Source organism: Quercus suber, unplaced genomic scaffold, assembly GCF_002906115.3.
Source record: "Quercus suber isolate HL8 unplaced genomic scaffold, Cork oak 2.0 scaffold_61, whole genome shotgun sequence".
In the NCBI taxonomy this organism is placed as follows: Eukaryota; Viridiplantae; Streptophyta; class Magnoliopsida; order Fagales; family Fagaceae; genus Quercus; species Quercus suber.
This window is the reverse complement of record NW_027069526.1, coordinates 1,294,833-1,312,790: the sequence shown is the minus strand read 5'-3', so window position 1 is coordinate 1,312,790 and position 17,958 is coordinate 1,294,833. Positions and strand designations below refer to the sequence as shown.

The 17,958-nt window shown below is 38.0% G+C and overlaps 1 protein-coding gene across 1 annotated transcript; it reads left to right on the top strand.

Annotated features, from left to right (window-relative positions):
• Nucleotides 1-3,314: 3,314 nt before the first annotated feature.
• LOC112037139 (uncharacterized) lies at nucleotides 3,315-4,472 on the top strand. Its single transcript, XM_024069947.1, has one exon. It carries the CDS (start codon nucleotides 3,315-3,317, stop codon nucleotides 4,470-4,472), a length of 1,158 nt encoding a protein of 385 aa, XP_023925715.1.
• Nucleotides 4,473-17,958: the final 13,486 nt, after the last annotated feature.

Sequence of the window (17,958 nt, the reverse complement as noted above, 5' to 3'; positions counted from 1 at the left end):
TATTTGGTGATTTGTTTGTGCTTCCACGTATTTGCATGTTAAATTGATTAATTAATAACTTGGCTAATTAATTAATTAATTAGGGTTAATCACAAGGGGTCATTCAGATTGTGACCTAACAGTTTAGATTTGAGGAAATGAAAGGATTTTGTTATCAGCTTTGCATCTCAGAGACAAAGGGAAACATTATTGCATTTTATTTTATTTTATTTTGCTTTTTTATTAGTTCTTACATATATATATATATATATATATAGTTCTTACATATATATATTTAAGGATAAAATAATATTTTGACAAATAGTTAAAAGACAAATTAGAAAAAATCAAAAAAGATAAGGGATATAGTAGTCCAATGAAATTAAAACTTCTAAATAGATCTAACTTCAAGCCCCATATTTTATCCGTAGTTATTATACCTTTTTTTTTTTTTTGGAGGAAATAGTTATGACTACTATAACTTTCAAAATTCTTTGATTTCTTTCTCATCCATACAATTACTAATTTCGAACACAAGGAATTACGAAATAGAATTAGAAAAAGGAAAAGAGAAAAAAGAAAAAAGAAAAAGAAATATCTAAGTACACCCACAGCCACATAGCTTTCATGAGGTTAGTCCTCTTTGATGAGTAAGGCCCCTTCTTGACGTTGAAAACCAGACTTCAAGTGTGTAATGATGAATGATAATTACAAACATTATCAAAGTTGAAAGTGGTATTGCCTGTGCGATGGTACTAAGTGTTGACTCTGAGGTCTTTATTGACGGTGGTGGCTGCTCCACCCAAGTCAACTCAGGTTTGTTTTCTTCAATTGAAAACATTCTTTGGAATTTACGACAACGACATAACTAAATATATACTACAAACACGGGTATCCAGCTCTGCCTCGTACTCAAATTTCACACCAGCTTTCTTTCCTGGTGGGCAAATGCCTCTAGAAACTTCTTCTCAGTCATTTTGGGTCCCTTAATTTGCAGATCAAAACAGCCTCCAGATTAGAGTACATGAGCATAGGAATTAAGTCCTTTCTACGAACACGCATTATATCTTCAGACAGTGCAATAGCTGGCTTGATGGTATTGTGAAAGTTATATGTCAAGAGTGAGGATTTCTAACAATGGCTTTGGCAAGAACATCCCTTGACACAAACAATGTCCTGAAGAACTCAAGCCTCTCATCAAAACAATGATTGATTCGACAACTAAGAAACCATGTAATGCTAGCCTTGCGTAAAGAAGGCCTGCTTACAAATAATTCGAAATTTCAGTATCATTATAGCCTCATTTTTTTAAGGACAAAATTTAGTTGCAAAATTAATTGTAGCCATTACAACCTTAATCAATATTTTTTTATTGGAGATGTATTTTGACAAATCCACCATTGAATCATGTAAGGTTGAATTTATTCAATCATATGTTGGATTTATTCTGTACCAAATTTGCTTGTAATTTTAGCAATTAGATACCCTGTATTTAGGTAGGAATTATGTAAGAGTTGTGTGTGAGAGAGTGTGAAGAAAACTCAAGTTGTGTGCATTCAAGGGAGTCTCGCGACTGGACCTTGCAATTGGCAAGTCGCCAAAGTGGCACACGTGTGAAGCATGCAAGAAGCTGTTGGCTTTATTCCGTACCAAATTTGCTTGTAATTTTAGAAATTAGATACCCTGTATTTAGGTGGGAATTATGTAAGAGTTGTGTGTGAGAGAGTGTGAAGAAAACTCAAGTTGTGTGTATTCAAGGGAATCTCGCGACTGGACCTTGCAACTAGCAAGTCGCCAAAGTGGCACACGTGTGAAGCATGCAAGAAGCTGAAGGGTCACGACAGCTGGAGTACTACAGCACAAAAAGTACAATTTGGCCTGGCAATTATCTCGCAACTTAAACTCGGCACTTGTTCCAGTCGCGAGGCCAAGTCGCTAGAATGCCCTGTTTTGCTAAAAACTGACTTTTCACATTCCTCACGTACCCTACTATAAATGCCGTTATATCTACGAAATGTTTAGAGCTTCCAGAGAGAATTTTGAGAGAGAAACCCTAAAGAAAACCAAGATTAACTCATCCACAATCTTTACCTTTTGATTCTCCAAATTCCTCTACTCTCACCCTTTCCATTAACATACCCTTGAAAGGTTCATTAGCCAAATCCTTATCTCACCATATCCATATCAGTGAGGAGGTATTTTGGCGCTTGGAAAGCAGTTCAGAGATGGCTTATTTGTTTGGTTGATGCAATGGGCTTATTGCGGGATCTAGAAAGCTAGAGAAGACAAAGTTAGGCATAACCAATTGGTAGCAGGAGCTTAGAGAGTCTTTTGTTATTCATATACTCTAACTTTATTTTCTAGTGGATCATTTCACCGCTTGGAGGGTGACGGAGAGGTTTTCCGCTTCGTTCGTCAGTTTCCTTTTCGATAACACGTGCCGGTGTTATCATTGTGTTTGCATCTCTCTAACCCTTACGCTCTACCTTTAATTGCTACTATGTTGTGTTTCATTATGGCATAGAGTTGTTTATTTGTTTGGGTTTTTGCTTATACTCATTATTACGCACATTTATTGTTTTTGTATAAGCTTGTGTTGGTAATTTTGAAATTGGGGATCTAAACGTTCATTGGTATTTTATACGCTATTTGAACTGTCAATTGGAATCAGAGCGGGTGCACTTGTTATGGTTTCATTACCTAAGTGCGATCCTAGACCCCGGTTGAGATGGAACGATCTCAATTTCTCAATGCACCTCCCTATTTTTATAGTAGTAGTTATGCATTTTGGAAAGTCCATATGAGGGCATTCCTTTGTTCTATTGATAATAGTGTTTGGGACACTGTCAAGATAGGATGGACTAGGCAGAGGCTGCCAAATCCACATGGGATAAGGTAGCCCTTGCGGCATCTAATGCTAATAGCAAGGCTCTAAATGCTATTTTTTATGGTGTTTCTCCTGACAAATTTCACAAGATCTTCCATGTTACTATTGCCAAAGAGGCGTGGCAAATATTGGAGACTACCTATGAAGGAACCAAAAAGGTGAAGGACACCAAGTTGCAAATGCTTACCACACGCTTCGAGAAGTTGAAGATGAGTGAAGACGAGTCATTCAACTCATTTTACGGAAAGCTAAATGAAGTGGTGATTGGAAAGTTCAACTTGGGTGAGAAGATGAAGGATTCCAAGATTGTAAGGAAGATTCTTCGATCATTGCCAGAGAGTTTCCGTGCAAAGACCTTAATGAGATTAAAATTCAAGAACTCATCGGCTCTCTTCAAACCTATGAGCTATCTCTCCTAACACAAAGGAAGAGCAAATCCCTTGCTCTCATGACAATCAACGAGAGATTGGAAGCTCAGGAGTCATCGGATAAGGATGAGGTTGAAAAAGAGGTGGCATACCTAGCTAAGAAGTTCCGTAAGTTCTTAAAGTTCAAGAGAGATGGAAAGTCTTTTGAGAAGGGCAAATTCTCAAACTTCAAGAAAGACTCTAAGAAGAAGGACTCTAAGGATTCTTCTCCATCTCAAGGAGTTACATGCTTCAAGTGCAAAGGACATGGGCATGTAAAGAAAGAATGCCTCACGTACTTGAAAGCAAAGGGTAAAGTGTTTGCCACTACTTTTAATGACCTGGATGGGTCCAATTCAGAATCGGAGGAGAGCTGTGATGGAGATGGAAACTACTCCACATTTATGGCCATAGCACCTGCGGACTCGTCAGAGGATTTGAGCCTTTTAGTGGAAGAACTCAGTGAGCACACCGAGGTAGAATCTATGGGAATTGGAGAAGATTCTGATAATGAAGAGGAAGGAACTAAGGAATTACAAGAGTCCTACAATTCTCTTGTCAAGAAGACCGGAAAGTATGCAACAGTGGCTAAAGCAGCCATTAGAAAAATGAAGAAGGCTGAACAAGACTATAAAAGCATACTCACAAGGTACAAAGAAACAAAGTGTGAAATTGAGGCGTTAAATGAAGAACTCACCGAGGCATATTCCAAGATCAAGTTCCTTGAACTTGAAGTGATTCAAGCCAATGCTAAAGTGGAGCGAGTTGCCTCTAAGAAGCTTGACGAAGTGCTTGCACATCAAAAGCCTTTTCCTGATAAAAGCGACTTAGGTTATATTGGTGAGAGTAGTTCAAGCAACAATGGGTCAAAGGAGATGAAGTTCATGAAAGCTAAAGTACCAATGGTAACAACTTCAAGTGTTGAGAAGGTGAAAGAGGAGAAAAGACCAAATGGATCTGCTCAAAAGGTTTTGACAAGACCTCAACCTCCATTTATGGCCAAATCTAAAGCTAAAGGAAAGTCTCTTCCAAAGTCTCAAAGAGGTCCTCAAGTTCAACACTTTTGCCACCATTGTGGAGCCCAAGGACACACAAGACCCAATTGCTACAAACTTCATGAAGAAGGCGGATTCTCAAATGCTAAGGGAACAAGGAAAAGGGAAGTGGAGTGCCAAGCAACAAAAAGGGTGGGGAGCTGATCCCTGGTTGAGTGATGTGATGAAGATAATAGATACCATCACTTTGTGTTTGGCAAGCTTCTTCCAAAGGTTTGAAAGTCATAATTCACATACCCAATCCCCAAGGGATATCACCCCAAACGCACGTGCTGTGTGGGTGAAGAAGGGTACACATGCATAAGCACTAGAACATGTCCATGCATTAATACTTCCTATTTGATGTGACATTGCTTGGTTGTGTGCTTATGTTTTGCATACTAGAATGTTTTTACTGTCTTGTTTGTTGTTTTTTTTTTTTAAATGCTTTGAGTGTTTGTTTCTTTTTGATCAATCTTTACTTACTTTGTGTCAAAAATCCAAAAACACATAAAAAGTAAAAAATTCAAAAAGTTTGATCGAAATTATTGTGTTTTGTCACACGCATGTTTTGCCTTGTACCTTCATACAAATGGCTTTGTGCATCTACAAGCGTAGCTTGTTCTCTATGCACTCGTATCATTGTGGGAAAAATCTTAACATCTATGTGATTGTTGTAAATAGATCTTCAAACTTGTCATGAATGATTAGTCAATGGTTTTGTTGATCTTGAGACATGCATAGACTTGTGCCTATATATCTTCTCACTCTTTTATGGTTTTGCTCAGTATAGCTCAACCAATGTTAAATCTCAAAAAGAGATAATGAGCTGCAAAAGTCGTCGCACATACTAGTATTTGACTAGGAAAAAGGGAAAGCGACTTGTAATAAAAATGTATGGTGCCCAAAAGCTAAAGGTTTATTCATCAAATTGAAATATCAAAAATTTTAGGCATCGATCTCAAAATAAGATGTTTTTGTTTGTAAATGATTAAAAGTTATGGAATGTAAAAAGCCAAATGAAAAGTTTCAAAGTTATGTAATCAAGTTTTGTAGGAGGTCATATATACATATTTCTATAATTGAGATTGGTCATTCTTCCTAGTGCTAATTGTGTATGCCTTAGTTGAATTGATCATTGAAATTTCACATTAGACTATGGACTATTTCATATTTGATATCCACACACATCACACTTGTCTATGTTCTATGAATACCTTACTCATTTGTGTGATTGTACTTGATTAAATGTGTTGCACATGCTCAATCATATGTTGATCAAACACAAAAAGATTTTTGAGTATTTTTAGTTGTTTTTTTGGAAAGTATTTTGTTTTGAAAAAATTCAGAAAATCCAAAAATTTGTGCAACTCTGTTTTTGGCGACTCACTCTCGTGAGTCAACCCTGTCGCAGAAAAGACTTAGAAAATTTTTCAAAAATTCTGGGTTTTTGTGATTTTTGCGACTCAAATTGGTGACTTGTTCGCAAGTGGAGCTCCAGTCGCGAGCTTACTTAAAAGGATTCGTGGGTCACCTCGTGACTTGCTCGCGAATGGACTTCTCAGTTGCGAAAAATAATTAGACAAATTTTTCAAATTTGTGTCAAGGGATTTTCGCGACTTGCTCGCGACTCATCCCAGTCGCGAAAATCAAGTGTTTTGCACAAATATGGTTAAATCCATGACAGTTTTCAAAAACTTTTCAATTTTCCCTTGCATCACGTGCACACACTTTGTCTTGTCCGCCTCTCCCTCTTCCCAAACCTCCATTCTCACTCACGAAACCTCCATTTTCTTCATCAATCCTTCATCAATCTTCAAGAAAAGGTATGAGTTTTTTCTTATCTCCAACGTATTTCATGTTTCTAGCCCTAGATTTCTTGGATTTTGTGTTTATGTTGTGATTTGAAAATATGATGTTTGAATATGGTTTTGTTGATGTTTTATTGAGTTTGGTTTATGGGTTTTGTTGATTTTGTTAGTATAATGTCTATTTTACATGTCATACATGTTTGTTCTTCATTTTTGTGCATTGTACCACGTTTTATGCTGTGTTGTGTATATCATGTTCATGATAAAATGTCTCTTAGATGTTTTTGTGTGTTTCTCTGGATTCCATGGAATACAAAGGTTGTAGGGATAATCATGCTTCTTTGATCTTGAAACATCCTATGATTATGTGTTTTTACACTTTGCCCTAGTTTGCACATTTTTTCATTTGATGCACACACACACACACACACACACACACACTTTGACATGTTTGAGTGCTTCATGCCATGATTCTATCACGTATTGTTGATCTATGTATTCACATGTCAATTTTGTTTGAATTACACTTTAAATTTTTGTTTTTAGGGTTTTAAATTCAATATCTATTTTGGGACTAACTTGTTGCTAATCAAGTTTTTACCATTTTGTGTTTCTTCTTCCTCTTTGATATTATATGATTCTGATTAAAGATGTCTCCTTTCAAGAAATCAGCGGTGAAAAGTAGTAACAAAGGAAAGGAATTGGTGACTGATCTTGATAGCTTCACTCCAAAGTCAAAGAAGACTCGGTCATTAATAGGGTTCTATGATGCTAAAAAATTCAGACCATATGCTACATTTCAAGCCTATAAAAACTACTTCAAAGATGCCCCTATGTTGATTGAAATGGTGGTTGAGCAAACGGAGAGACAAACATTCCAAAATGGTTTGCCTCCAAGGATTGGAACTTCCTTCTAACTAGCTTTGATGAACCATATGAGAAAATGGTGAAGGAATTCTACGCAAATGCCATATCTGAAGGGGATGAACTGAAGTGTTGGGTTAGAGGAAAGAACTTCACAATGACACCTTCCTATCTTGCTAACATGTTGCGCATCGACCGACCAATGTTTCGAAAGCCACTGGTGTATGATGACTTGGATCCAGAAGAGGATTTACTTCGGGAAACTCTCGAAAATAACTTGGAGTTCTCTCCCAATGGGAAATCAATTAGTGTTTCATCACTATCTCCTGAATTGAGGCTGCTCACAACAATCATGTTTCACAACCTCTATCCTCTCTCAAGCACTGGATACATGAATCTCTGTAGAGCTTTATTCCTTCATGACTAGATTAGTGATGAAGAAATCGATATTTGCTCTCATATCTTCCATATTTTAAGCAAAACTGCTGAGAGAACTGCCTCAAGGAACTGCATTCCTTTTTGCTGCCTCAAAGAACTTTACAGTGACACGTTCCTATCTTGCTAACATTTTGCACATCAACAGGCCAATGTTTCCAAAGCCACTGGTGTATGATGACTTGAATCCAGAAGAGGATTTACTTCGGGAAACTCTCAAAAATAACTTGGAGTTCTTTCCCAATGGGAAATCAATTAGTGTTTCATCACTATCTCCCGAATTGAGGCTGCTCACAACAATCATGTTTCACAACCTCTATCCTTTCTCAAGCACCGGATACATGAATCTCGGTAGAGCTTTATTCCTTCATGACTTGATTAGTGATGAAGAAATTGATATTTGATCTCATATCTTCCATATTTTGAGCAAAACTGCTAAAAGAACTACCTCAAGGAACTGCATTCCTTTTTGCTGTCTCATTTCAAAAAATTTGAAACTCAAAGGCGTTCATCCATTGGAAGATGAGTATCCCTACCCTAAGCCAAGTCCAATCAATATTCGTACTCTCAATGCTAGCATCAGTCACGGTCGAAGGGGAGTCAAGCCAGAGAGTCATGCTCTCCTCATGGTGGTTCACGCTCTAGCTCACATTTCTATGATGAGAAGTTAGACAACATTATGGCATCCATCCAAGACTTGAGCACCAAGATGTCCGAACTTGCAACTATCATGCACTCTCACCACATTCGCTGTGATACGAAGTTCACATCTCTCCAAATGCAATTGGACCAAATCCAAAGGAAGCTAGAAGAAGATGAGGACTAGCTGTTCCATAACAAAAAGGGGGAGATGGTTCATGATAGGGGGAGTGTAATGATAGGGGGAGAAAAAGCTTGATCAAAGGGGGAGCATTAAAGTTGAAGAGCAAGAGAAAGAAAAAGCCTATGTTTAATATTTTGCTTTATATTATCTTTGTTTTTGTTCATAGTTCATGGTTGAAAGCTTGATTATGTGTTAAAACACAAAAACTGTTTAGACCCTCAAATTAAAAGTTACAGCTCGATTGATTTTACTCTAACTTAAACTAAGTGTGAAATAGAGTAAATGTGAGCCAACAAACAATAAAACTACTCTAAGCCATATTCAACAAAACACAGCAGTAAAATGAAAGCTAAAAGAGTGAGGAAAAAGAATGCAAACACAAGATAACACGCCGATGTGTTATCGAAGAGGAAACTATTAGGACATATATGATTCACTTGTTAGGAACATATGTCACTATTTTATATAATTGGTTAATTCTTTGACAAAACGCACTTTACTTGTATTTGGGTAGATCTAGGATGTGTTTAATACTTCAAGAAACTTTGTTTCAAGATCAAGTCTTGAAGCCACGCAAGTCTGTCCAAGATTCAAGTCTGAAAAGTGTTTGTCATTAAAGCTCAACAACTAGCCATCTATCAAGCTTGAAGAGCTATTTCAGCCCCGTGGCTCGACAACAGCTCGACAGCTAGGCATCTATCGAGGTTTATGAAAAACAGAGTTTCAGTTCTGTTTTGACTCCAATTCGTGATTGTATGTTTGGGTTTTCTTTTCTCACAACCCTAGACATAGAAAATGATTATTTTAAGGGTTGTCAAAAGTGGAACAAGTTGCACAAGTGTTGAGTAAAGTTTGTTCAAGCAAATTGTGACCGGAGACAGAATTTGCCCTAGTTCATCTTTCTTGTGAAGAAGTTGCTGTGTTTGTACACCGTAGGGTTTTATGACCAAGCATCTTCTAGATCTTCATCATGTGATGAATTGAATAACTTTGCAGCCAACAACCTTTTCTAGTTGGTGATTGAAGTCACGTACTGGAATCCACTCAATTGGTTAGTCACGTGCTGGGAGCCATGCATTATAAGGAGAAATTGTCACTACGAAACAAGTCCAATTGGGTATTGGGGTAAGGGTTCAACTGTAGGTTGGTATAAGGTACTAGGATTCCTTTACTTGTAACCGCTTGTTGTGATAATAGTAGATTCTCAAGAATAGTGACCTTAAAATCACCCGGTGGGGTTTTTGCCGTGTAGGTTTTCCCCATTCGTAAACAAATCACCGTGTCAATTTAATTTCCACTGCATACTTAGTATAATTGATGATTTGTTTGTGCTACCACGCGTTTGCATGTTAATTTGATTAATTAATAAACTTGGCTAATTAATTAATTATTCATCACAAGGGGTCAATACGTTTTTGGTCTATCAGAAACCGAAGTACTCAGCGTAAAACCTCTTTGCTGCCCTCTAAGCGGTAAATTGATCCACTAGACATAAGTTGGGATTCACGAATAGCAAGAGAGTCTTCAAACATAATCTACCCAATGCACATAAGCCCTCCAAGCTCCTACTCCAACAAGGCTTTTCGGAACCGTGTCTTGTCTAGCTTTCTGGATCCCGCAATATGCCTGATTGCATCCGCCAATGCTTGGCTTCTTCCAATGCTTCCCAGCAGCGCCAAAACTTCACTTGACACTCAGAATGGGTGTGGTAAGTGTTTGTGCTATCAACCTCTCAAGGATTTGGAAATAGAGAGGTAGGAGTTGAGGAAAACCACAATGGATTGCGTAGAGAATTGTGGGTATAACAATCTCTCACTTTCAAGGATAGTGGCTAGGGTTTTCTCTCTGAAAAGCACTCCATTCAGTATGTGGGTAATGTGGGTATATATAGTGTGTGTAGAGGCCTGGTGTATCAAATATGACAAATTGGCAAAACAGAATATTTCGCGGGTATCTCGCGAGAAGGCCTTACCTATGAGACACTCACGAAAACTAGCTGTCACCATCTGTCATGACTCTTCATATTCCAATCATATGCTGAGCACAAGCTTCACTTCACGGGAAGGATTCTCGCGAGCTACCCGCTAAAACTTCTTTGCTCTTCACTTTGCCTTGAGTCTTCACACTCTCTCTCACACACAACCCTTACAAAGAAATCCCACATAAAATATAGGATACACAAGATTGAACAAAATTACGTTCAAATTTGGCACGGAATAAAAACCAACACAAAATAGTTGTAAATCACAACTTTACAATGGTTATGTTATCTATTTAAACTATGCTTTATTATGTACCTTTACTTTGTAGCTTTTTAGTACTTTTAGATTATGTATGCATTCTCTTTAGTACTCTACTCTTGTGTCCTTGTTGGATCTTGTATCCTTGATGCAAATACTTTACTATTTTGTATCGGTTGAGTGTAAGACATGCAAATGATACTTTGCATTGAGCTTATTAGCTTGCATGTCCGGATGTTCATTACTTGTGTGAATGATCATTGTGATCACTATTTATAGTGATTGGTCATGTTTGGTCAAGCCATGTTTTTTTGTCAGATTCTTTATTACTTGATCGCATTGTGCTTGCTCCATATGCATTTCAAGATTTCTACTTACAATGATCGTCTTATGTTATTGTTTTCAAGAAAACTTGTCCATATGGTTCAAGAGCTTCACAGTATCTAGAGTTAGGTGTAAATAAGTTTTCACAACTGTTCCCAACTCACATTTTAAGTCTAGAGTCTGTTTTTGAGTTGTCACGGAATAGCCAAAGGGGGAGATTGCAAAATTGAATTTATTCAATCATGTGTTGGTTTTATTTCGTGCCAAATTTGCTTATAATTTTAGCAATTAGATACCCTGTATATAGATGGGAATTATGTAAGGGTTGTGTGTGAGAGAGTGTGAAGAAAACTCAAGTTATGTGCATTCAAGGGAGTCTCGCAACTAGATCTCGCGACCGACAAGTCGCCAAAGTGGCACACGTGTGTAGCATGCAGGAAGTTGAAGGGTTGCGACAGCTGGAACACTACAAGACAAAAAGTACAGTCTAGTCTGGCAGTTATCTCGCGACTCAAACTTTCGACTCATTCCAGTCGCGAGGTCAAGTCGCCAAAATGCCTTATTTTGCTAAAAACTGACTTTTCACATTCATTACATACCCTACTATAAATTCCCTTATACCCACGAAATGTTGAGAGCTTCCAAAGAGAATTTTAAGAGAGAAACCCTAAAGAAAACCAAGATTAACTCATCCACAATCTTTGCCTTTTGATTCTCCAAATTTCTCTACTCTCACCCTCTCCATTGGCATACCCTTGAAAGGTTCATTAGCCAAATCCTTATCTCACCATATCCATATTAGTGAGGAGGTATTTTGGTGCTTAGGAAGCAGTTCAGAAAGGACCAATTCGTTTGGTTGATGCAATGAACTTATTGCGGGATCCAGAAAACTAGAGAAGACATGGTTAGGTGTAACCAGTTGGTAGCAAAAGTTTGAAGGGCTCAAGTACATTGGGTAAACTAGGCTTGGATGGTCTTTTGTTATTCATGTACTCCAACGTTATTCTCTAGTGGATCATTTCACCACTTGGAGGGCAGCGGAGAGGTTTTTCACCGAGTTCTTCGGTTTCCTCTTCAATAACACATGCCAATGTTATTCTTGTGTTTGCATCTCTCTAACCCTTACTCTCTACCTTTAATTGTTGTTGTGCTGTGTTTAATTATGGTGTAGAGTTGTTTATTTGTTTGGATTTTTGCTTATACTCATTATTCCGCACATCTATTGTTTATGTATAAGCTTGTGTTGGTAATTTTGAAATTGGGGGTCTAAACCTTCATTAGTGTTTTATACGTTATTTGAACTTTTAAATTACTTCTTCTTCTTATATCCTTCTTACTTTCAAAATTTCTAGAAAATTAAAGATTAAATACTAAATCATCAATAAATTGTTGAAATTACAAGTTTTTGTAATTTAAAATTATGCATAAAGTATAAGCTTATAGATCATATAATAAATAATATTCGATTGACATAAAATTTTACATATGTACTAAAAGCGTAAAGAATATGTAATTCAACAGTTAGATTTTCAAAATATGTAGTAATATTTATTTTATTGAGTAAGGTTATAACATTAAGTTACAACTAATTTTGTAGTTAAACTTTAACATTTCCCTAAAACTTCGATAGAGTTCTTTGGATGCACTAAAACTTCTTCGACTTGGTTCAAACTTTCTGTTGAATAGGTTTCATGAATTCCAAATACTTGGAAACCAAAGCAAACGCTACAGTATAGAGATTATTAGGATGCAGAACTGGGTCTTGACTGCAACAATATGCAAACCCAAACATAAGTCCACCTATTAGCCCATGTTAAGAATATGAAATGATTGTTGTAATCCTTTTAGTTAGGTAGTTAGCTAGTTGGTTGAGATTAGTATAGGTTAGTTAGGATTTGAGCACATGTATCTCATTTAACACATGGCTTAATTCAGAAAGCACATGTTGAATTAACATGTAGCTCATTTAACACATGACTTCATAGAGCACATGTTGAATTAACTAGCCAATTATCTTAAGCCATGTAGGCCAATGACATTAGAGCTAGTCTCCTATAAATACATGATTGTAATTCAACATTAGATATGAATTGAAGAATAAACCAACTCATTACTTAAATTCATTAGTGCATCTCTCTCTCTCTCTCTCTCTCTCTCTCTCTTGGAGGGTGACTACCTCGAATCAAGTTAATTTCCTTGCAACTCCCATCAATTCCCTTACAATTCTTATCTATCCCCATTAGGAATCACTGGATTCCTAACAAGTGGTATCAGAGCCGTTCATCCCGAAGCCGTGGTTGAAACTAAATCTACAATACTTCTAAAAGAAGCTATTTCCAGCTTTCAAGAAGTTTAGAAAAAACTTAGTATCATTTTGCAAAAATTATCTAATGCAAAAACAAGAAGACAACAACCCCAAATACTTCGGTCCAATGAGAATCATATATAATGCTCTAGCCATAAGTTTTCCAAAATCCATCAAGATTGATTTTCCTAGGTTCAAGGGTGAAGAGTCTGCTGCTTGGGTTTATAAATCAAACCAATACTTCAACTATTACAAGACCCCAAATCATAAAAAGCTTCCAATGACCTATTTTCACATGTATGGAGAAGCATTAGTGTGGTTCAAAGATGCTAAAGATATTGGGTTATTTTTTAGTTGAGATGCCTTTGTTCAAGCACTACAAGTCAAATTTGGATCTACTGCCTGTGACAATCCATTGAAGGCTACTATTCAAGAATCACCTATTCTTGTGAGTAATCCAGTGCTCATTGGCATTCGCCAAAATTATGTTTCACCAAATGGGTCTATTCATGCAATCAAGAATGAAGACGTAGACTTAACACACACTCACGTTAGAGCCCAAATCTCGTTGCTTAGTGGCTTTCACAAAGCCAAGGAACTAGATGCTTTTTTTCTTGGTAATAGCTATGGGATAAATGATGGATTCCATAACCGATATGATCACAATTTTTATAAGAAATTGAGTTCTATATTGCTGAAGGTTAAGTTCAATACGATTGCTTTGTGTTATGCTCCTATGTCATGGGCTTTGATTAATTGCTTTAGAGCTGTTCATGTAATCAACGATCAAAATGCTTTGGCGTATTGGGTTAGTGGCTGGTTCCCCCTAAAAAATGTGTCTTTTCATAACAACACCTTATGGGCAAGGTGTTTTCAAGGGGAGAGAAATGTTAGGAATATGAAATAATTGTTGTAATTCATTTAGTTAGGTAATTAACTAGTTGGTTGAGATTAGGATGAGCTAGTTAGGATTTGAGCACATATAGCTCATTTAACACATGGCTTAATTTATAGAGCATATGTTGAATTAACTAGCCAATTATCTTGAGCCATGTAGTCCAATGATATTAGAGTTACTCTCTTATAAATAGATGATTGCAATTCAATATTGGATATGAATTGAAGACTAAACCAACTCATTGCTTAAGTGCATTAGTGCATCTCTCTCTCTCTCTCTCTCTCTCTCTCTCTCTCTTAATCTATTTCTTTCTTTATGGAGGGTGACTACCTCGAATTAAGTTAATTTTCCTACAATTCCTATCCATCCCCATTAGGAATCACCGGGTTCCTAATAGCCCATAACACAATTTGTTTTCTAAATCCATCTACCAGCCTACATGTAAGTGTACATGAGGGTCCATTTCAAGAGGTGTCTTGTAATCCACTACCTACCCTGAACTCTGACCCAACCCAATCAGGGACGGGCCAACAAATTTAGAAGCCTAAGGTAGTATATTTAAATGAGGTCTTTTTATCATCACTTAAATAATATTTAACTAGCTTTTAATATCATAATCTTTTATAACAAAAATTCATTCTTTTTATTTTGTAATATGCTTTTTTTTTTTAAAAAATTTAAAGTTATAAAAAATTTTACAACAAAAATCTTCTCAAAAAAAATTACTACAAAAAAACTTACAAATGATGTAGAAATGAATGTGATTAATGACACTTTAAGAAGATAATAAAAAGGTGTGGGGCCCGTGGGCCTGATAGCCTCGGCCCATCAGATAGCAGGCCCAAGGCCCATGCCGAGGAACACTGACTATTCAAGGCTAAATTGGGGAAAGCCTCTTTTCCCAATCCACGCCGAGGACCACCTCATCCTCGGCCTGACAAGGGTGACTTTCGGGAAAGATCAGGCCCAAAGCAAGCTGTCACCCTCGCATTTAATGCATTCACCTAACCCCCCCCTGGCCGCATTAATGGGGATATAACCCCTTAGCAGGGCAACGTTGATCAGAGTGAACCACTCGGGTACTGATAAGGCCTCTGATGGGACAGACGGCCAGAAAAGAGGCAAATGAATGATCAACAGATGGAATAAGGAGATAGGCAGATGAAAACTATATAAGAAAAGCAAGTAAAGTAAAAGGAAGAGAGGGGGAAAGAGAGAAGAAAAGGGTCTCCTCGGCCACGGGCCGAGGAGCATCCCCCCATTTGTAAAGAAACTCTTAGTATTTTTTTATAAAAGAAAGTTCATGCATGGTGATCGACGGCCAGCGCCTAAACCTTTAACCCACTCTCTATAAATTTATTGTTTGGGCTGGATTGGGCTGAAAACCCATTCATATTCAGGGTCAATCCAAATTGAGTCCCTACAATTGGCGCCGTCTGTGGGAAGGATTAGGGTGTTGGCCGGCGCACCAGGCGAGTATTCTAAGTATTCGTTTTACAGTAGGTTGAAAAAAAAAAGAAGAAGAAAAAAAAAAAAAAAATATATATGATCAAACTAATCGCTTGCAAGACGTTGAGGGTCAATTCAAACTGTCAAAGAAACATTACCTATATGAAGGGAACAGTTGACCAAGCAATCCATGAAAAAGGTGTTGCCGAGTATGCAGGGACGAGGCTGTGAGAGCCAAAGACGAGGCGGTATTTGCGAAAATAGACGCTAAGCGCTCTGGTGGAAGGCAGAGGGAGGATGCTTTCGCAGATGAGGTGGCTAAGACTGAAGCCACCCTTCGGGCTCAAGTTCCTGCAGTGTGCAGGCATTACTGTCTCAAACTGGCATGAAGCCCTCACCAAGCAGGGGTTGATGCTCATCCCGATCTTAGAAGGGAGGACAGGGTATATTACCTATGCATTCGCGAGTTGCACCAGCTGCTCTCGAGAAGGGATCCTCATTACCAGCGGTGAGAGTCACGATAAGACCGCTGAGGTGCACGTGAAACTGATCAACCATCCGAGGAGGTTGAGCCCCAGAGAGCGTTGGGGAAGTTGTAACTGAGGGTCAGGAAATACCACAAGACGTGGCAAGTCTCGCGGACCTTTCGAAACCAAGCCCTTGGCCTTGCCAAAGCCTTTTGATTTACTTATTGACTTAATTTGCCCACTGAATTGAGGGACTAGTATATGACATAGGATAAATTTGTTTATTTTCTCTTTTATCTCATTTTGTTTCTTGCCTCAGTGGCGTTGTAAGGGGAGTTATATACTTTCCGTTTGAATTGAATACTTAATACTCGCTTCCAACTAATGATATTTTTTTGTTTGCTTTACTATTGATTCTGCTCATATTCGTATTCTATTTGGAGTTAGCCTTATGAAACCATCTGTTATCCTCGAATGTAAATCTAAGATCGTAGTATAGCTTGACTCTAAGTAACGCTTTGGTTTTTCTCCAGATAGTTATTTTCTCCATGGGTTCGAGTCCGAGGACCATGCAATACCTGGTTATGCCCAGTACTTCTATTTTTCTATAAGTATCTAGTTTTCCATAGGCTTGGGTCCGAGGACCATACAATACTTAGATATGTCTAGTACTTCTATTTTTCTATAAGTATCTAGTTTTCCATAGGCTTGGTCGAGGACCATACAATACCTTGGCTATGTCTAGTATTTCTATTTTTCTATAAGTATCTAGTTTTCCATAGCTTGGGTCCGAGGACCATACAATACCTTCGCTATGTCTAGTACTTTATTTTTCTATAAGTATCTAGTTTTCCATAGGCTTGGGTCCGAGAACCATACAATACCTTTGCTATGTCTAGTACTTCTATTTTTCTGTAAGTATCTAGTTTTCCCATGGGTTGGGTCCGAGGACCATACAATACCTTTGCTATGTCTAGTACTTCTATTTTTCTATAAGTATCTAGTTTTTCATAGGCTTGGGTCCGAGGACTATACAATACCTTTGCTATGTCTAGTACTTCTATTTTTCTGTAAGTATCTAGTTTCCCATAGGTTTGGGTCCGAGGACCATGCAAGACCTTGGTTTTGTCTAGTACCCAGTATAATGGTATGTGTAGTTTACCATAGGTTTGGGTCCGAGGACCATGCAATACTTTGCTCTGCCTACCATTTCTATTTTTCTGTAAGTATCTAGTTTCCTCATAGGTTTGGGTCCGAGACCATGCAAGACCTGGTTCTGTCTAGTACCCAGTATATAGTGTGTGTAGTTTTACATAGGCTTGAGTCTGAGGACCATGCAATACCTTGGCTCTGTCTACCACTTCTATTTTTGTAAGTATCTAGTTTCCCATAGGTTGGGTCCGAGGACCATGCAAGACCTTGGTTCTGTCTAGTACCCAGGTATAATGGTGTGTGTAGTTTTACCATAGGTTTGGTCGAGGACCATGCAATACCTTGGCTCTGTCTACCACTTCTATTTTTCTGTAAGTATCTAGTTTCCCCATAGGTTTGGGTCCGAGGACCATGCAAGACCTTGGTTCTGTCTAGTACCCAGTATAATGGTGTGTGTAGTTTTACCATAGGTTTGGGTCCGAGGACCATGCAATACCTTGGCTCTGTCTACCACTTCTATTTTTTCTGTAAGTATCTAGTTTCCCCATAGGTTTGAGTCCGAGGACCATGCAAGACTTTGGTTCGTGGTTAGTACCAGAGGTATAATGGTGTATGTAGTTTTACCATAGGTTTGGGTCCGAGGACCATGCAATACCTTGGCTCGTCTACCACTTCATTTTCTGTAAGTATCTAGTTTCCCCATAGGTTTGGGTCCGAGGACCATGCAAGACCTTGGTTCTGTCTAGTACTCAGGTATAATGGTGTGTGTAGTTTTACCATAGGTTTGGGTCCGAGGACCATGCAATACCTTGGCTCTGTCTACCACTTCTATTTTTCTGTAAGTATCTAGTTTCCCCATAGTTGGGTCCGAGGACCATGCAAG